The sequence below is a fragment of the Nannobrachium achirus genome, assembly GCF_963921795.1.
Source record: "Nannobrachium achirus genome assembly, chromosome: 4".
Lineage (NCBI taxonomy): Eukaryota > Metazoa > Chordata > Actinopteri > Myctophiformes > Myctophidae > Nannobrachium > Nannobrachium achirus.
In genome coordinates this window covers 7,702,415-7,721,469 of record NC_137813.1, presented here as the reverse complement: position 1 = coordinate 7,721,469, position 19,055 = coordinate 7,702,415, and the positions used below count along the sequence as shown (strand labels likewise).

The following is a 19,055-nucleotide window of genomic DNA, read 5'->3' as shown; positions in this document are numbered from 1 at the left end:
GGACTTGGATGTGCTGGGCTGTGCTGGACTCTTATCAGGCTCTGGTGGGCTGTTTTTGGCTCTGGTGGGCTGGGCTGGGCTCTGGTAGGCTATACAGGGCAGTACTGTAGTATAGCCTAGGCATGTTCATGTTAAACTATTGCCCGTGTACACTAAGGCATGTAGAAACTAGGGCCTGTGTACACAGTGGATAATCCCATCAACGAGGAGCTACAGGACTGGCGGGAGCCTTGAGCAGCCCGGTGGACACTGCTGGAGTCTGGTGCAGTCCTGTGCACCCTGGTCTGCCCTATAACAGCCGGATCCAGCCTACTGTAGGCTAGTGAAGCCATCTAACCTCTCCACTTCCCTAATCTATTCTCCCACTGTGCTGGACTTGGATGTGCTGGGCTGTGCTGGACTCTATCAGGCTCTGGTGGGCTGCTTTGGGCTCTGGTGGGCTGGGCTGGGCTCTGGTAGGCTATACAGGGCAGTACTGTAGTATAGCCTAGGCATGTTCATGTTAAACTATTGCCCGTGTACACTAAGGCATGTAGAAACTAGGGCCTGTGTACACAGTGGATAATCCCATCAACGAGGAGCTACAGGACTGGCGGGAGCCTTGAGCAGCCTGGTGGAGACTGCTGGAGTCCGGTGCACCCTGGTCTGGCCTATAACAGCCGGATCCAGCCTACTGTAGGCTAGTGAAGCCATCTAACCTCTCCACTTCCCTAATCTATTCTCCCACTGTTCTGGACTTGGATGTGCTGGGCTGTGCTGGACTCTATCAGGCTCTGGTGGGCTGTTTTGGGCTCTGGTGGGCTGGGCTGGGCTCTGGTAGGCTATAAAGGGCAGTACTGTAGTATAGCCTAGGCATGTTCATGTTAAACTATTGCTCGTGTACACTAAGGCAAGTAGAAACTAGGGCCCGTGTACACAGTGGATAATCCCATCAACGACGAGCTACAGGACTGGCGGGAGCCTTGAGCAGCCCGGTGGAGACTGCTGGAGTCCGGTGCACCCTGGTCTGGCCTATAACAGCCGGATCCAGCCTAATGTAGGCTAGTGAAGCCATCTAACCTCTCCACTTCCCTAATCTATTCTCCCACTGTGCTGGACTTGGATGTGCTGGGCTGTGCTGGACTCTATCAGGCTCTGGTGGGCTGTTTTTTGGCTCTGGTGGGCTGTGCTGGGTTCTAGTAGGCTATACAGGGCAGTACTGTAGTATAGCCTAGGCATGTTCATGTTAAACTATTGCCCGTGTACACTAAGGCATGTAGAAACTAGGGCCTGTGTACACAGTGGATAATCCCATCAACGAGGAGCTACAGGACTGGCGGGAGCCTTGAGCAGCCCGGTGGACACTGCTGGAGTCTGGTGCAGTCCTGTGCACCCTGGTCTGGCCTATAACAGCCGGATCCAGCCTAATGTAGGCTAGTGAAGCCATCTAACCTCTCCACTTCCCTAATCTATTCTCCCACTGTGCTGGACTTGGATGTGCTGGGCTGTGCTGGACTCTATCAGGCTCTGGTGGGCTGTTTTTTGGCTCTGGTGGGCTGTGCTGGGTTCTAGTAGGCTATACAGGGCAGTACTGTAGTATAGCCTAGGCATGTTCATGTTAAACTATTGCCCGTGTACACTAAGGCATGTAGAAACTAGGGCCTGTGTACACAGTGGATAATCCCATCAACGAGGAGCTACAGGACTGGCGGGAGCCTTGAGCAGCCCGGTGGACACTGCTGGAGTCTGGTGCAGTCCTGTGCAACCTGGTCTGCCCTATAACAGCCGGATCCAGCCTACTGTAGGCTAGTGAAGCCATCTAACCTCTCCACTTCCCTAATCTATTCTCCCACTGTGCTGGACTTGGATGTGCTGGGCTGTGCTGGACTCTATCAGGCTCTGGTGGGCTGCTTTGGGCTCTGGTGGGCTGGGCTGGGCTCTGGTAGGCTATACAGGGCAGTACTGTAGTATAGCCTAGGCATGTTCATGTTAAACTATTGCCCGTGTACACTAAGGCATGTAGAAACTAGGGCCTGTGTACACAGTGGATAATCCCATCAACGAGGAGCTACAGGACTGGCGGGAGCCTTGAGCAGCCTGGTGGAGACTGCTGGAGTCCGGTGCACCCTGGTCTGGCCTATAACAGCCGGATCCAGCCTACTGTAGGCTAGTGAAGCCATCTAACCTCTCCACTTCCCTAATCTATTCTCCCACTGTTCTGGACTTGGATGTGCTGGGCTGTGCTGGACTCTATCAGGCTCTGGTGGGCTGTTTTGGGCTCTGGTGGGCTGGGCTGGGCTCTGGTAGGCTATAAAGGGCAGTACTGTAGTATAGCCTAGGCATGTTCATGTTAAACTATTGCTCGTGTACACTAAGGCATGTAGAAACTAGGGCCCGTGTACACAGTGGATAATCCCATCAACGACGAGCTACAGGACTGGCGGGAGCCTTGAGCAGCCCGGTGGAGACTGCTGGAGTCCGGTGCACCCTGGTCTGGCCTATAACAGCCGGATCCAGCCTAATGTAGGCTAGTGAAGCCATCTAACCTCTCCACTTCCCTAATCTATTCTCCCACTGTGCTGGACTTGGATGTGCTGGGCTGTGCTGGACTCTATCAGGCTCTGGTGGGCTGTTTTTGGCTCTGGTGGGCTCTGCTGGGTTCTAGTAGGCTTACAGGGCAGTACTGTAGTATAGCCTTGGCATGTTCATGTTAAACTATTGCCCGTGTACACTAAGGCATGTAGAAACTAGGGCCTGTGTACACAGTGGATAATCCCATCAACGAGGAGCTACAGGACTGGCGGGAGCCTTGAGCAGCCCGGTGGACACTGCTGGAGTCTGGTGCAGTCCTGTGCACCCTGGTCTGGCCTATAACAGCCGGATCCAGCGTACTGTAGGCTAGTGAAGCCATCTAACCTCTCCACTTCCCTAATCTATTCTCCCACTGTGCTGGACTTGGATGTGCTGGGCTGTGCTGGACTCTATCAGGCTCTGGTGGGCCCTTTTGGGCTTTGGTGGGCTGGGCTGGGCTCTGGTAGGCTATACAGGGCAGTACTGTAGTATAGCTTAGACATGTTCATGTAAAACTATTGGCCGTGTACACTAAGGCATGTAGAAACTATCGCCTGTGTACACAGGGGTTAATTGCATGTGTAGGGAGCTACAGGCCTGGCTGTAGCCTGGAGCAGCCTAATTGTTCATCCCCCAATATCATGATGGCTAATTTGACCGTTGTGCAACACAATTTGGTGTGTCCAAAAACATTTTAGGCCAGTATTGCCTAGACATGTTCATGTAAAACCTACTGGTAATGCACATACAAGCTATTGCCCGTGTACACAGTGGTTAGTCCCTATGGTGTGAGTATCTACCGGTTTGACAAGAGCTTAATAGAGGCTATTAAAGTAGACCCTAGACAGTTCTCCCACAGGCTAGACTGGGCTAGAATAGGGTGTACTAGGCCTTACTGTACTAGACTCTACTGGGTTGTAATAGTCTTTTTAGGCTGTGCTAGGCTGTACTTTGCTCTCTTGGGCTGTACAAGGCAGTATATTTCATTTATTTATTTCATAAATATTTTTCATCACAATTGGGTTTGTGGGGAGCCATCCCTGCTTCAAGCTGTCACAGCACGGCACCAACACTTCAAACTAGTTAAAAACCCCAATACAGCAGATCTACAAGCGCCTCACAGATCTACAAGCACCTCGCACATGCCAGGGACAGAGTTAGGTTGGCCTGCATAAGCCTTGCTGTCAACACACTATACTACACCACTCAGGCCACCAAGCCAGGTGTGGTCAATTAGTGCCTTCTTGTGATCAGTGGCTTCTGCTTGATGAGTGGCACCAGTCTGTCTTTGTTCACTGGTCAGTCAAGTTCACTGGGAGAGAATGTTTCAGATCAGTGCAAGTGTATTTGTTTTCCATTTGGACTTACTGTGTTTTGTTGGTACAGTATGCGTGCGACTAACTTCTGATAATTCCAATTTGTTTGTTGTTTAATTAGCCAGATTGTGAATGCCCTGCATTTTTCTTTCATCTTTAGAACCAAACGTGTGTAACAAAACAGAGTGGTGATCATTTGGTGTGGGTGAAGAGAAGAAAAACATTTCATTAAAGGAGTAGTTCACCCCCAAAGTGACTTTTTTTCTATTGAACTCAAGTCTCCATGGCGTGAGTAATACATTGAAAAAATAAGTCATTTTGGGGGTGAACTACTCCTTGAATGTCAGTTTTGTGGTGTTTTGACTGGACACCCTGAGGATATTGCCAGATAGACAGACAGACAGACAGACAGACAGACAGACAGAGAATTGTAGGCCTTGCATTTATTTGACTTGGTTCCACAGATGGCGAAAATAGCTAATCTTCAAGCTCACAATGCCTCACTGTTTGGACAAAGAGTTGAGGCGTTAGATTTTGTAAAACACGGCCTTGTGAAAATAGCAGATCTACATGCTCACAACACCTCACAACGCAGGGCGGCGTGAGCATGTAGATCTGATATTTTCACAATTTCTGCCCCTAATATTTAATTTATCATTTTAAAAGTATTAAAAAGTCCTTAAATTGTCTCTTTAGAAATGTGCAGATAGCCTCTGTACACTGTTGAGTGGAAAAACAATGTTTCACATTAAGCTAATCATTTGGGACCACCCAAGATCATCTGGAGACCCCTCTAGGGGTCCCATTGTTGAACCACTGACTTATAAGGGGAGTATGGAGACCCCTCTAGGGGTCCCATAGTTGAACCTCTGACTTATAAGGGGAGTATATGAGGCTGGATCCGTCTGGAACACTGCACTAGGCTCTCGCCAGCTCTGTAGCTCTCCACACTTGAACAGTTGTGTCCTTAAATTCAATTATAATAATTAACCCCTGTGCCCAACAGAGCCCATCACAGCACAACACGGCCCACCAGAGCCCAATACAGCCTACCAGAGCCCAATAGACTCCAGCAAACATAAGTCCAGCCCAATCCTGCCCAATAGGAGTATAGACCAGGGAAGGGGGGTAGTTAGATGACTCCACCAGGCCATTACAGTGACTGTAATGGCAGACCAGGGTAGACAGGACTGCACCAGACTCCACCAGGCTGCTCCATGCTCCAGCCAGCTCTGTAGATCCTGTGTACACGACACTCCTAACTTGAAAGGTCAAGGAAAAGGGTCGTTTTAGGCGTCAAAACAGGCCCTTTGTCCTTAAAATGAATAAAAAAACCAAAAAAATATGTTTTGATTCAGGCAGGACACACGTTTCATATTTGAAGCATGCCCGATCTGATGGAATGGGTTTCGTGTCTCTCCAACACTTTGAACCCTTTACGATTGCGAAAAAGACACCGAAACACGTATTTTTGTCCTTAAAATCAATAAAAAAATCAAAAGAAATCTGTTTGTTTTACGCAGGAAACACTTTTCATATTTGAAGGATGCCTGATCCGATGGAATGGGTTTCGTGTCTCTCCAACAATTTTAACCCTTTATGATTGCGAAAAAGACACAAAATTTGCACGCCACCAACACGATTACACATTCTTTCGGATAACAGACACTTATTCTGACTTACTTTTTGACGCTGAATCCAACAAACCCGGTCTCGTGTCTCTACGACACTCCTAACTCGAAAGGTCAAGCAAAAAGCCACTGTGTACACGGGCAATAGTTTTACAGGACTTTGTGTACACGGCCAATAGTTTTACTTGACTTTGTGTACATGGCCAATAGTTTTACATGACCATGGCCAGGCTTTAGTACTGTACTGTCTCGTGTAGCCCAACAGAGCCCAGCACAGCACAACACGGCCCACCAGAGCCCAATAGAGCCTACCAGAGCCCAATAGAGCCTACCAGAGCCCAATAGAGTCAAGCAAACCTAAGTCCAGCCCAGTCCTGCCGAGTAGGAGTATAGACCGGGGAAAGGGGGTAGTTAGATGACTCCACCAGGCCATTACTGTCCAGATCTGGCTTGAATAGGCCAGACAGGGTAGACAGGACTGCACCAGACTCCAGCAGTCTTCACCGGGCTGCTCAAGGCTCCCGCCAGTCCTGTAGCTCCTCGTTGATGGGATTATCCACTGTGTACACGGGCCCTAGTTTCTACATGCCTTAGAGTACACAAGCAATAGTTTAACATGAACATGCCTAGGCTATACTACAGTACTGCCCTGTATAGCCTACTAGAACCCAGCACAGCCCACCAGAGCCAAAAACAGCCCACCAGAGCCTGATAGAGTCCAGCACAGCCCAGCACATCCAAGTCCAGCACAGTGGGAGAATAGATTAGGGAAGTGGAGAGGTTGGATGGCTTCACTAGCCTACAGTAGGCTGGATCCGGCTGTTATAGGCCAGACCAGAGTGCACAGGACTGCACCAGACTCCACCAGGCTGCTCCATACTCCAGCCAGCTCTGTAGATCCTGTGTACACTGCACTCCTAACTCGAACGGTCAAGGGAAAGGGTCGTTTTAAGCGTCAAAACGGGCCCTTTGTCCTTAAAATGAATACAAAAATCTAAAAAATATGTTTTGTTTTAGGCCGGACACACTTTACATATTTGAAGCATGCCCGATCCGATGGAATGGGTTTCGTGTCTCTCCGACAATTTGAACCCTTTACGATTGCGAAAAAGACACGAAATGTGCACGCCACCAACACGATTACACATTCTTTCGGATAAAAGACACTTATTCTGACTTACTTTTTGACGCTGAATCCAACAAATCCATCATCAAGGTCATCAAAAGGTCAAGGAAAAAGCCACTGTGTACACGGGCCATAGGTTTACATGACTTTGTGTACACGGCCAATAGTTTTACATGAACATATCTGGGCTTTAGTACTGTTCTGCCTCGTATAGCCCAACAGAGCCCAGCAGAGCACAGCACAGCCCACCAGAGCCCAATACAGCCCACCAGAGCCTGATAGAGTCCAGCACAGCCCAGCACATCCAACTCCAGCACAGTGGGAGAATAGATTAGGGAAGTGGAGAGGTTAGATGGCTTCACTAGCCTACAGTAGGCTGGATCCGGCTGTTATAGGCCAGACCAGGGTGCACAGGACTGCACCAGACTCCAGCAGTGTCCACCGGGCTGCTCAAGGCTCCCGCCAGTCCTGTAGCTCCTCGTTGATGGAATTATCCACTGTGTACACGGGCCATAGTTTCTACATGCCTTAGTGTACACGGCCAATAGTTTTACATGAACATGCCTAGGCTATACTACAGTACTGCCCTGTATAGCCTACCAGAGCCCAGCCCAGCCCACCAGAGCCCAAAACAGCCCACCAGAGCCCAAAACAGCCCACCAGAGCCTGATAGAGTCCAGTCCAGCACAGTGGGAGAATAGATTAGGGAAGTGGAGAGGTTGGATGGCTTCACTAGCCTACAGTAGGCTGGATCCGGCTTGAATAGGCCAGACCAGGGTGCACAGGACTGCACCAGACTCCACCAGGCTGCTCCATACTCCAGCCAGCTCTGTAGATCCTGTGTACACGGCACTCCTAACTCGAACGGTCAAGGGAGAGGGTCGTTTTAGGCGTCAAAACGGGCCCTTTGTCCTTAAAATGAATAAAAAAAATCTAAAATATATGTTTTGTTTTAGGCCGGACACACTTTTCATATTTGAAGCATGCCCGATCCGATGGAATGGGCTTCGTGTCTCTCCGACACTTTGAACCCTTTACGATTGCGAAAAAGACACGAAATTTGCACGCCACCAACACGATTACATATTTTTTCGGATAAAAGACACTTATTCTGACTTACTTTTTGACGCTGAATCCAACAAACCCGGTCTCGTGTCTCTACGACACTCCTAACTCAAAAGGTCAAGGAAAAAGCCACTGTGTACACGGGCCATAGTTTTACATGACTTTGTGTACACGGCCAATAGTTTTACATGAACATATCTGGGCTTTAGTACTGTTCTGCCTCGTATAGCCCAACAGAGCCCAGCACAGCCCACCAGAGCCCAATACAGCCCACCAGAGCCCAATAGAGTCCAGCAAACCTAAGTCAAGCCCAGTCCTGCCCAGTAGGAGTATAGGCGAGGGAAGGGGGGTAGTTAGATGGCTACACCAGGCCATTACAGGCCAGATCCGGCTTGAATAGGACAGACCAGGGTGCACAGGACTGCACCAGACTCCACCAGGCTGCTCCATACTCCAGCCAGCTCTGTAGATCCTGTGTACACGGCACTCCTAACTCGAACGGTCAAGGAAAAAGCCACTGTGTACACGGGCCATAGTTTCTACATGCCTTTGTGTACACGGCCAATAGTTTTACATGAACATGTCTGGGCTTTAGTACTGTTCTGCCTCGTATAGCCCAACAGAGCCCAGCACAGCCCACCAGAGCCCAATACAGCCCAATAGAGTCCAGCACACCTAAGTCCAGTCCAGTCCTGCCCAGTGGGAGTATAGAGCCAGAGCCCAATACAGCCCACTAGAGCCCAATAGAGTCCAGCACACCTAAGACCAGCCCAGTCCTGCCCAGTGGGAGTATAGACCAGGGAAGGGGGTAGTTAGATGGCTGCACCAGGTCATTACAGGCCATATCCGGCTGGTTAGATGGCTGCACCAGGCCATTACAGGCCATATCCGGCTGGAATAGGCCAGACTAGGGTGCACCAGTCTCCACCAGACTCCACCAGGCTGTTCCAGGCTCCAGCCAGCCTTTAGCTCCTTGCAAATGTGATTAACCCCTGTGTACACAGGCAATAGTTTTACATGAGTTTGTGTACACGGCCAATACATGAACATGACATTGTAATGGCCTGCACCAGGCCATTACATTGTATTGGGCTCTGGTGGGCTATGCTGTTCTGGGCTCTGTTGGGCTATACAAGACAGTACTCTACTAAAGCCTAGACATGTTCATGTAAAACTATTGGCCATGTACACAAACTCATGTACAACTATTGCCTGTGTTCAAAGTGTGTAATCCCATGTGCAAGGAGCTACAGGGCGGGTGGGAGCCTGGAGCAGTGTGGTGGAGACTGTTGGAGTTTGGTACAATTATGTGCACCCTGATCTGGCCTATTCCAGCCAGGTATGGCCTTTAATGGCCTGGTGCATCCATCTAACTATCCCCCTTCCCTGGTCTATACTCCCACTGGGCAGGACTAGCCTAGAATTAGGTGTGCTGGAGTCCATTGGGCTCTGGTGGGCTGTATTGGGCTCTGGTGGGCTGTGTTGTGCTGGGCTGGGCTCTGTTGGGCTATACGAGGCAGTACTGTAATAAACCCTACACATGTTCACGTAAAACTATTGGTCGTGTATACAAAGTCATATAAAACTGTTGCCCGTGTACACAGCGGTTAATCACATGTGCCAGGAGCTAAAAGCCTGGCGGGAGCCTGGAGCAGCCTGGTGGAGACTGTTGGAGTCTGATGCAGTCATGTGCACCCTGGTCTGGCCTATTCCAGCTGGATCCGGCCTGTAATGGCCTGGTGCATACATAACTGCACCCCCTTCCATTGTCTATACTCCCACTGTGCAGGACTGGGCTGGACTTAAGTGTGCTGGACTCTATTGGGCTGCATTGGGCTCTGGTGGCCTGTGCTGTTACACTATTAAACCTATTACACTATTACACTATTACATGTAATGCACTATTACACTATTAGACTTATTACACTATTACACTATTACACCTATTACACTATTAAACCTGTTACATTATTACACTATTTACACATATTGTGCTATTACACTATTACACTTATAGTGTAATATATACGTTTTACCCCCGGGAGACCCTCCTGAGAAGCGGAGGTCCCCTCCCCGCCCGGGCCTCGGTCCTTGGAGTGGAGCAATAGCTTGTAGATCGGCTAATTGAGTATTTTCCATATTTCTTTTCCCGGTGGCGCTGGGGTCCCTGGGGGTCCCTAGAGCTCCAGGGGTCCCTCGGGGCCCAGGCGGTGGCCCTGCCGCCGGGGACCCCCTGGGTGCCGTCCCCGTCTCTCCCGGTCGCTCCGGGGCCGAGTTAAAGCCTATTTAGCTGACTGCAGTTGCAGGGGTCTGCCACTAGGTGGCGCTCTATGAACGGCCGTCTCCGGGCCGCCGAGGCGGACGCGTGGGTACCGGCCCCAGCTCTCCCGGTCGCTCCTAGATCGAGTTACAGCATTTTATTTGCGCTGCAGTGGCAGGGGGTCCTCCACTAGGGGCGCGACCTGGTGCGTCGTTCCGGAGCACCAGGAGTCGTGGTCCCCGGGAATTCCCTGTGAGCAGCCCCTTTGGGGGGATCATTTGGTCATTTTTTAGCTTTTTGGCGGTGGTCCCCGGGGGTCCCCGGAGCTCCAGGGGGTCCCTGGCTACTCTGCAGTCCCAGGCCGAGGCCCCAAAGTCGGACAGGAGCGGAGCAGCGGCCCGTCTGGTTCTCCAAAGCCATATCCCAGGTCCACAGTCATATCGCCAGGGGTCCCTGGAGGTGGTCCCTGATCGGTTGTCCCCGGACTCTGCAGTCCGAGGCCAAGGCCCCAGAAACCCCTCAGGGACCCAGAGAGGTCCCTGAACCACACTTTGGGAACCAGCCAAGGACCCCTTTGAAACCCTGTAGGGCCCCCAAGAGGTCCCCGAACCACACTTTGGGAACCAGCCATGAATGTACTAGGCTGTTGTAAACCAGCCATGGAAACCCTGGGGGTCCCCAAACCACACTTTGGGAACCAGCCAGGGACCCCCTGGAAACCCGGGGTCCCCAAACCACACTTTGGGAACCAACCAGGCAGTAGTAGGCTAGACTATGGCTCTCTGTTGCCCCCCATTGATAAAACATAGTCGGCACAGAATTGTACACGAAAGGCAGCCAGCGAGTGATCACGCACCATGGTCACTATGGTTCGTGTACAATGACTGTACACCGGCTCCAAAGGGTACACGAGCCATGGTCATTAACATTGAAACTGCCTGCCGTAGACACCAAAAACAATTGTTAGGCCTAATATTATTATTATTTATTATATTTTTAGGTCCTGACCTGAGAATTGTTTTGATTGGAAAAACCGGCGTGGGGAAGAGTGCGGTCGGCAACACGATCCTTGGAAAAAATGAATTTAGAAGTGAACCCTCTGCCCGCTCAGTGACATCAAGTTGTCAAAAGCAAAGCATAACATGGTGCAAAAGAGAGATTAGAGTGGTAGACACACCAGGCATCCTTGACACAGCCCTACCTCATGAATTCATCACAGAGGAAATTGTGAAATGCATCCAGTTCTCAAGCCCGGGCCCTCAGGCAATCGTGATCGTCATTCAAGCTGGTCGGTTCACCACAGAAGAGAAGAATTCTGTGACCGCCCTGCAGAAGCTGTTTGGGGAAATGGCTGACAAGTACATGATTGTGCTGTTCACCCGTGGTGATGATTTAGAAGGTCAAACAATTCGAGAGTTTGTGCGCGAGTCCCCACTAGGGCTTCAAGAAATAGTCCGGCGCTGTGGAGACAGGGTCCATGTCTTTAACAACAAGAGCAAAGACAGAAATCAGGTAGTTGAGCTCATCAAGATAATTGATGCCATGGTTGCAGTAAATGGAAACTCATGCTACACCAATGAGATGTTCAAAGAGGCAGAGAGGTGCATACAAAAAGAAGTAGAACAAAACAACGTGCCAAGGAAGGAGGCTGAAAAGAAAACATATACATTCAGCTTCTTAGCATCATTGAAGAAATTAGCCATGCACTTCCAGGTGGAACTTCAGAAAGGAACTTAGTAGTAATCACTATCCACACTGAAGGCCTATCAAGAGAAAATTATCAAAATGATCTATAGGCCTACGCTCCCTCCAGATCATGAATAAAATGACGGACACATTTATGCTGTGAAATTATAGCTAACAAAATAACCTGCATATTCTATTGCATCATTGTGTATAAGTGATTTTATATAATAAAATTAAGTAAAGTAAATTGTCACTTCAATCTTGAATCTGTTTATCTATGTTTGAAAAGCTTGTGATTCAGACTGATCACGAGTTAGGAGATGTAGACCTACTAAGGCCATGCATTGGCTGTGTGATGAAATACTAAAAAAAACAAAAAACGAATAATGACAAAAGCAGTTTTTTTTTACTGATAAATTTACAACAGCAACTCATTTTTTAATTAACTTCAAATTATTAATGTAAATGTTTCAACTGTTTTCATTATTTTGTTTCGGAGAAACTTAGATCAAAACTGATGGTAGGCCTATACTTGTGTGACAGTGTTATCATTATCATTATCAAAATTAGAAACTTAAAGGAGTAGTTCACCCCCAAAATGACTTTTTTTTCCTATTGATTACTCACGCCATGGAGGCTTAAGTTCAATACATTTTTTGGGTTTTTGTTGCATTCCTAAGACAAAAATGAAAATTGATTACAATGCATTTACCCCCATTGATTCCACGTTAAATTACTAAAATATTGTTTTTGTCTTAGGAATATGACAAATACAAAAACATATTATTGAACTAAAGTTTCCATGGCGTGAGTAATCAATAGCAAAAATGTAATTTTGGGTGGAAAACTACTCCTTTAACATTAAGATCCTCAAGAGTTTGAAACACAGTCACAGTCAGACAGTGGTCCCCAGGTTGACTGTTAGTCAGGATGGTGGTCCCTGGTACACGATCAGTTTAAACACTCTGAGAATAAGAATACAAATTCATGCTTTTGTTTTGATCATGCTGTGATTTATTATTTGCCTATGTTGGGATATTTATTTGTATAGTCTGCCTCAGAATGAACCAAATCTCTAGCTAGTTAACATAACAACATAACTCAACTTTTTAACCCTGTGAATGCTTTCTTTATAATTGGTTAATTAAAAAAAAAAAAAAAAGTATGCAATGTTTGTATTGGTATTACAAAGCATGGAAATACGTGCAGGTGAGAAAAGAAAACCAGGGCTTGTATTTTATATATAAAACACAATATATAAATATATATATAAAATATATATATAATATATATACATATATATATATATATATATATATACATACATATGATTTAGGCCTATAGGGTTGCAGAAAAAAACTTTTCTCTACAGTATACATTTCAAACTAATTATCATATAAATATATCATATTAATAATATTGAAAATGTATAATTAATTGAAAAATACATTGTGGTGATTTTAAACCTGAAAGTCTGCCACGAGCGTCTCAATTCTGGGGTCAACATTCACCGGAAGAGCAGATCTACAATGTGTTCATTGTGTTGCGTTGCACACGCCTGATATGAAAAAGAAATCACTTGTCACTTGTTTTTATCACTTGTGCTTGTGAGTCATGCCAGTGGCTTTACCCCCCCCCCCCCCCTGGTGAAAGCATAGCACCCCCTAAGCCCCCCCTCCCCACAAACCCAATTGTGATGAAAAATATTTAAGGTATAAATAAATAAAATATATATGAACCTATGAAAGACAATTGATTGACTTCTACATGAACTTTTTATGCTGGAAAGCATCTTCAGCCTCACAAAAACCCTAATGATCTGGTCTGTTCAGTTATCCATACCCTAAGTGAATATTGTCATATTAGAACTATTATTTTTTTGCTGCCAGAATTAATTAGCCCCTGCTCTAAACAAGTCAGCTCCCCCATAGCCCCCCCAGTCACAACTCTCCGGAGCTATTGGTCGTTGCAGCATTACATTTCAGCACTGGAAGTAAGTGATGCTGTGCGTGTGCATGCATGCGGGTTTAGTCAACTTATTGTGACCGTCAGGTCGCAGTTAGCCTCGTAAACTAGACTCTCAGAAGGCAGGAGGAGTCAGTTTCTATCTATTCTATGAAGGTCGCAGTTACCAAAACCTCCACCGGCTGTCTGTCTGTCAGTCTGTCCGTCAGTCAGTCTCTCACACGTCACGTCACACTTTTCTCCTATTCACATCTCCACCACCGTTGCCCCTATCCATGCCAAACATTACACACACACTCCTTGGCTGCTAAACCACACCTTCCACCCCTCATTTCTCACATGGCCCTCTTCCAGTGTTGGGTAACGCGCGTTAGTAATATAACGCATATTACTAATATATTACTGAAATGCGGTAATGACTAATATAACGCCCTACTAAAAAAAATCGGTAATATAATGCAGTAATGATAACTTCATTACTGCATTACTTTCTGCGTTACCAACCAGGGTCCCGTCGTCCCGTTTTGAGCCAATATGGTACCGATTTTTGTCGTGGGACCCATACCTCCTGTGCCTAAGCTTTCAGCCTTCCTCTCAAGTTTTGTTTCTGCTGCGCTGCTGCTACCCCGCACAGAATGGCACAGATACGCAGGGACGTGCAGAGAATGTTAGAGAGGCAGGGGCTGACAATTCTAAAAGGGCCTTTTGGTGGACAATGAATGCAGCCTTCAGCCTCTAAAGGCTCTAACAGAGTCCAGGTTGAAGAGCTATTCACTTCACCTCGGTGTAGTTTAGTTATCACCTAAATAAACATAACAAAGCCTAGGTGATAGCTAGGAAACTACAAAGCTGTGAAGTGAATAGCTCTTCACCCTGGACTCTGATAGAGGCTTTCAGTTATGGTATGGAAAGAGGACATTTGCATATATTTTACCATAGTAAAAAAAATGCATTCATGGTCTGAAGAGGGCACTTTTTAGAGACGGATAAAAGGGCAGGGGCTCAAGCCCCCTTTGATGTCTATGCGTGCACATGCCTGAGCCACGCACTGTCGGGTGGAGTGCCTGGAAACCATTGCGCACAGCGAGTCAGCACGCCCAGGTGTTTAGAATGATTAAGGGGATTCCAGACGGTACGCGGTCACGCCTGCTAGTAATTCATTTTCAATGAGAGGCGGGCGGCTATTTCGTCCGCGCAGCGAAGTTTAGAGGCGGCGAGGCGAGCGGGCGCAGTCCCGTGAAAATCCCCGCGAGCGTGCTCGTTTGTGCATGCGTACGCGGGCGGTGAGAGATGGATTGTGTTCATCTTTGTGAAATACCGCGCAGCGTTTACTCAAAGAGCGAGTGTGTTTGTGTATCACCGCGGCGCGGTCCTCGCAGATCCAAGCGGGAGCCCCGGCGGCAACCGCTGTCCGTCTGTAGAGCGCCTTATTAGCCCAATAAGCTACTACTAAATTCCACAACATCAACAACTGAATAGAAAAGCTCAAATTAATGCATTACTGAGAACTATCAAATGCCTGGTTTGACAGCATTCAGCAGGTTGACTGTAGCGCTGCTTTGGTGGATGGTTTCTCCGACGCACGGGCTGTCAGATAAAACATGCCCAAAACAAGAGCTATCACTCACATAACGTAACGTCAGAAACACTGAACACCCCAGCAGCACGCAGTGTCACACAAAGCATCTCCGCATATGGAATTATTGTTCTAATCTGATAAATCCGATCATTTTCATTGTATAGCAACTTGGTGTCAATGTATAGGGATACTGGACATCTGGGCAGCTTGATGTAAAATGTGCTCTTTTGTCCAAAATGTTAAATAGTACATTTTCTACAAGATGGAATTTGTTTAATCTTTTAACTCAGATAAATAAACACACTACATTTAATTATTGAAACAATTGGCCTATATATAGTATTCCTGTACACTACAGTAGGCCTATAGGCACAAATTTCGGCACGTAATAACTGCCGCACGATTTACGCCACCCCCGCAATATATACATCAAAATGTGCGGCTTGGCCGGGAATGGTGTGCTATTACTTTTCTTTCCGATCCGCGTTACCATGGCAACGTAATTCGTAAAAAACAACGCGCAAAAACCCCCATTGACTTTGAATGGGGGACTCTGAAAAAAACCCAGAAACTTTGGTGCCACATAACTCTGACATACTTTTGCCTAGCAACGTCATTTAAACTTTAAAATGCACACACAACTTTGGTCTTTTTCCGGCCAATAGGGATGAGCTGTAATTGATTAAGCCCCGCCCCCTCTGTATTCCTATTGGCTGGGCTTTAAACAGCCATCACTCCAGTTCATAGCATGGTACCATCTTGAAACTTGGGCTGTGTCCGAAATGCGGAACACGTTCCCTACTCCCTAACCCTAAATGAGGGATCCAGATGTAGTGTACTACAGTAGTGAACAAATCAGCGCATTTCGGACACTACCCCGTCGCCATCTGGTTGCGTCATCGCTGTCGCACAGTTAAAACACTCTAGCGCTGGCTTTTGGAGCAATAAATAATGCGTGATTCCTAAACCCACCTAATAGCCGATCTACAAGCTCTCAACAGGGGGCGAAGCGACACGTTGTGAGCTTGTACATCAACTCCCCAATGTGGATTGGAAATAACATACCAACATGTTGCGTTGTTATTATGAGAAATAGGCCAAATATAATTATGTTTTTATTCATCACAATTCAATAAAATAATGTTAAAAAATGTATAGGCCTATATATATTTTTTAAATTGTATTCATTCATTGGTGAATCAATGAATGAATAATGTTTATGCCACATTCATTTGTCTCACATGCAGACATACACCCATGTTTGTGATAAAATAGGTTATTCTTGCTAATTTAAATAATATTATTTTATCATGATTATTATCAGCTGTGGAAGGTTGGGAAGAAAAGATCGAAAAACAAAAGCCTCCAGCGTCTATTCTCGTATGTTCTCTTCATAAACAACTTTAGAGCTGTTTTCATCATTAAATGATGAAAAGCAAATTTTGTTCTCTGGTGACAATGCTGTGGACAGTTGTTTTCTTTAGCCGGTGGTTCTGCTACGAGCGGTTCTGTTGCGTTTGCTCAGCAACAGGTGGCTACGCCTCCTGCCATGCAGAGACGCAGAGACGAACCTGCAGTGTGCGTGTGCGCGTGCACACCGCATGTGCGTGCTCAAAGCGCGAGACAGCGGCCGTAGCGCAGTGCATTGTGGGGCGGCAGGGCTTGAATAGCGCTTGAATAGTGACCATCGAATCCTCACTACAAATCCAAATGCATTGTGGGATACTTCAGTACACTATATTAGGGTACAAAAATGCTCACTATACATTCGGACACTAGTTCAAAATGGCGGAGCCCCATTTTAGTAGGCTACACTACATTAGTGAATAGGGTGGATTTCGGACACAGCCCTGGACTCCACGCCGCCTCTCCTTTATGGCTTTACGGCTTTATTTCAGCCTCCGCGTCGCTGTGTGAAGAGCTTTTATGGTTTTACGGCCTTTTATGACCGTTTATGACCGTTTATGACGCCCTGTAAAAGACGGAGGAATGGCCGGCAGCAAATGCTGCGTCCGGAGTCCGGAGCAGACATTTGTGCAGGTTGTGCAGTGCACAGTTCACCCGCACAGTGCACAGTTCACGCGCACAGTGCACAGTTCACCCGCAGTTCACTGGGGAAGTATTTATGCTGTTTGGACTGTACACACACAGGCCCAAATACCTCTGCTTGGAGCGCTAGCTTCTCCTGAGGTGAATTTACACTAAACATTAGGATCACTTATATTTATCTACACTATACTCTCAGTTTTCAACTATAAAAACTTGATAATGAATTTGTCTATTTGGACCAGACAAAACATAGACTAATTATTCCATTTAAACATGTATCTATTTATTCGTGTATTTTACAAACTCTACTTTGTGCATTGTGTACAAATAAATAGGCTATAGTTAAGATATGTTTATTATCTGAGGTGTTCTCTAATATTTATGCTAATATTTAGCGATATTGTAACTTCTGACATATCCCATCTGAGTTTTATTCCAGGCTAAATGAAAGAACAATATGGTCGAAAACAAGTGTCTATAAATAAATACTCTATCGCCAATTAAATTACATATCTATGTGTATTATATAAATATGTATTATATATGCATATTTATACTTCAGTATTGCTCTTATAGGAAGAAAACTGCCTTTAACCTCTAATGGAAAACATTGGCGTTTGAAACGCGCCGTTTCTATGTTTCTATGCGCTTCACTGTGTTGCCTGGAGGTGTGTGTGTGTGTGTGTGTGTGTGTGTGTGTGTGTGTGTGTGTGTGTGTGTGTGTGTGTGTGTGTGTGTGTGTGTGTGTGTGTGTGTGTGTGTGTGTGTGTGTGTGTGTACAGTGTTCACTAACTTGTCTCTGCAGTGAGTTAATATTGAACTAGTTTAGTTTTAAATAAAGTGCCTCGCAGGCAGGCAGACATCAGAGCAGAAAGTCTGTCCTCTCCTCCACCTCCCAACCGCCCTTCACGGCCCGTGACCTTTACGCACGGCACAGCACGCACGCACGCGCTCACCGGCCTGTTACCTTACCGGTGGTGGCCTGTATCCATGTCCGCGGGGCGAGCCGTAAGTTCCGCTCACACACACACACACACACACACACACACACACACACACACACACACACACACACACACACACACACACACACACACACACACACACACACACACACATAGCAGAGTTAAATATTAGCTTGGACAGGAGGACTAATAGTTGAAGTTTAAACAGAGCGCTCTGGTAAACAACTTTCAACTTCAATTTCCTCTCTTTTAAACGTCCTGCGGAGGCCAGCGGTGTTAGAGTGCTTTTTAAAGACTTTATAATTTAATTCCTGCTTAGCGCGGTCAGTTTGGTGTTCATCTATGTACACATTAGCCTAACTGTGACAACATTATGGCTGTTTAACTGTCATTATATGAACCTTATGATATGAGTTACTTTTTTATGCTTCCATCCGTGTTATTTATTCAGCTTTTGCTGTCAGTAAATTCATGTATTTCACGTTATTATAAACGTTGTTGCAGTTTAATTTACAGTCAGCTTATTTCAATTTGTTTTGTGGCTTTAGACTTTAGTTCACAATGTATTATTACACATTTATTATACCACCTTTAAACACGTGCATTGACCAATGTAATTCATGATTAGTATTATTGTAATGTTTGTTATGATAGTGTTCGTGAATATGTTGCTGAAATGGTGCTTGTAGCTTAAATAGTTTGATTTTGTCCATGCTATGGTCAATATTGACTAACCTTTCCCACAATCATTTTACAATTCTTATTAAATAACATTGAATTATGAAATATACTTTCTACAATTGGTGAGCAATAGTATCAATACAATGCAATATACAAAACAATAAAATATAAAACAGTGCACC

At 46.4% G+C, this 19,055-nt stretch overlaps 1 protein-coding gene across 1 annotated transcript in view; it reads left to right on the top strand.

The window, feature by feature from the left end:
- LOC308282601 (GTPase IMAP family member 4-like) overlaps positions 1-19,055 on the top strand; it is a gene marked incomplete at both ends in the record, with an annotated part of 53,202 nt that overhangs the window by 22,907 nt on the left and 11,240 nt on the right. Inside the window, one exon of the mRNA XM_080722988.1 lies at positions 10,949-11,549. Coding sequence (XP_080579114.1) covers positions 10,949-11,549 — 601 coding nt within the window. The remainder of the gene's footprint in view (positions 1-10,948; positions 11,550-19,055) is intronic.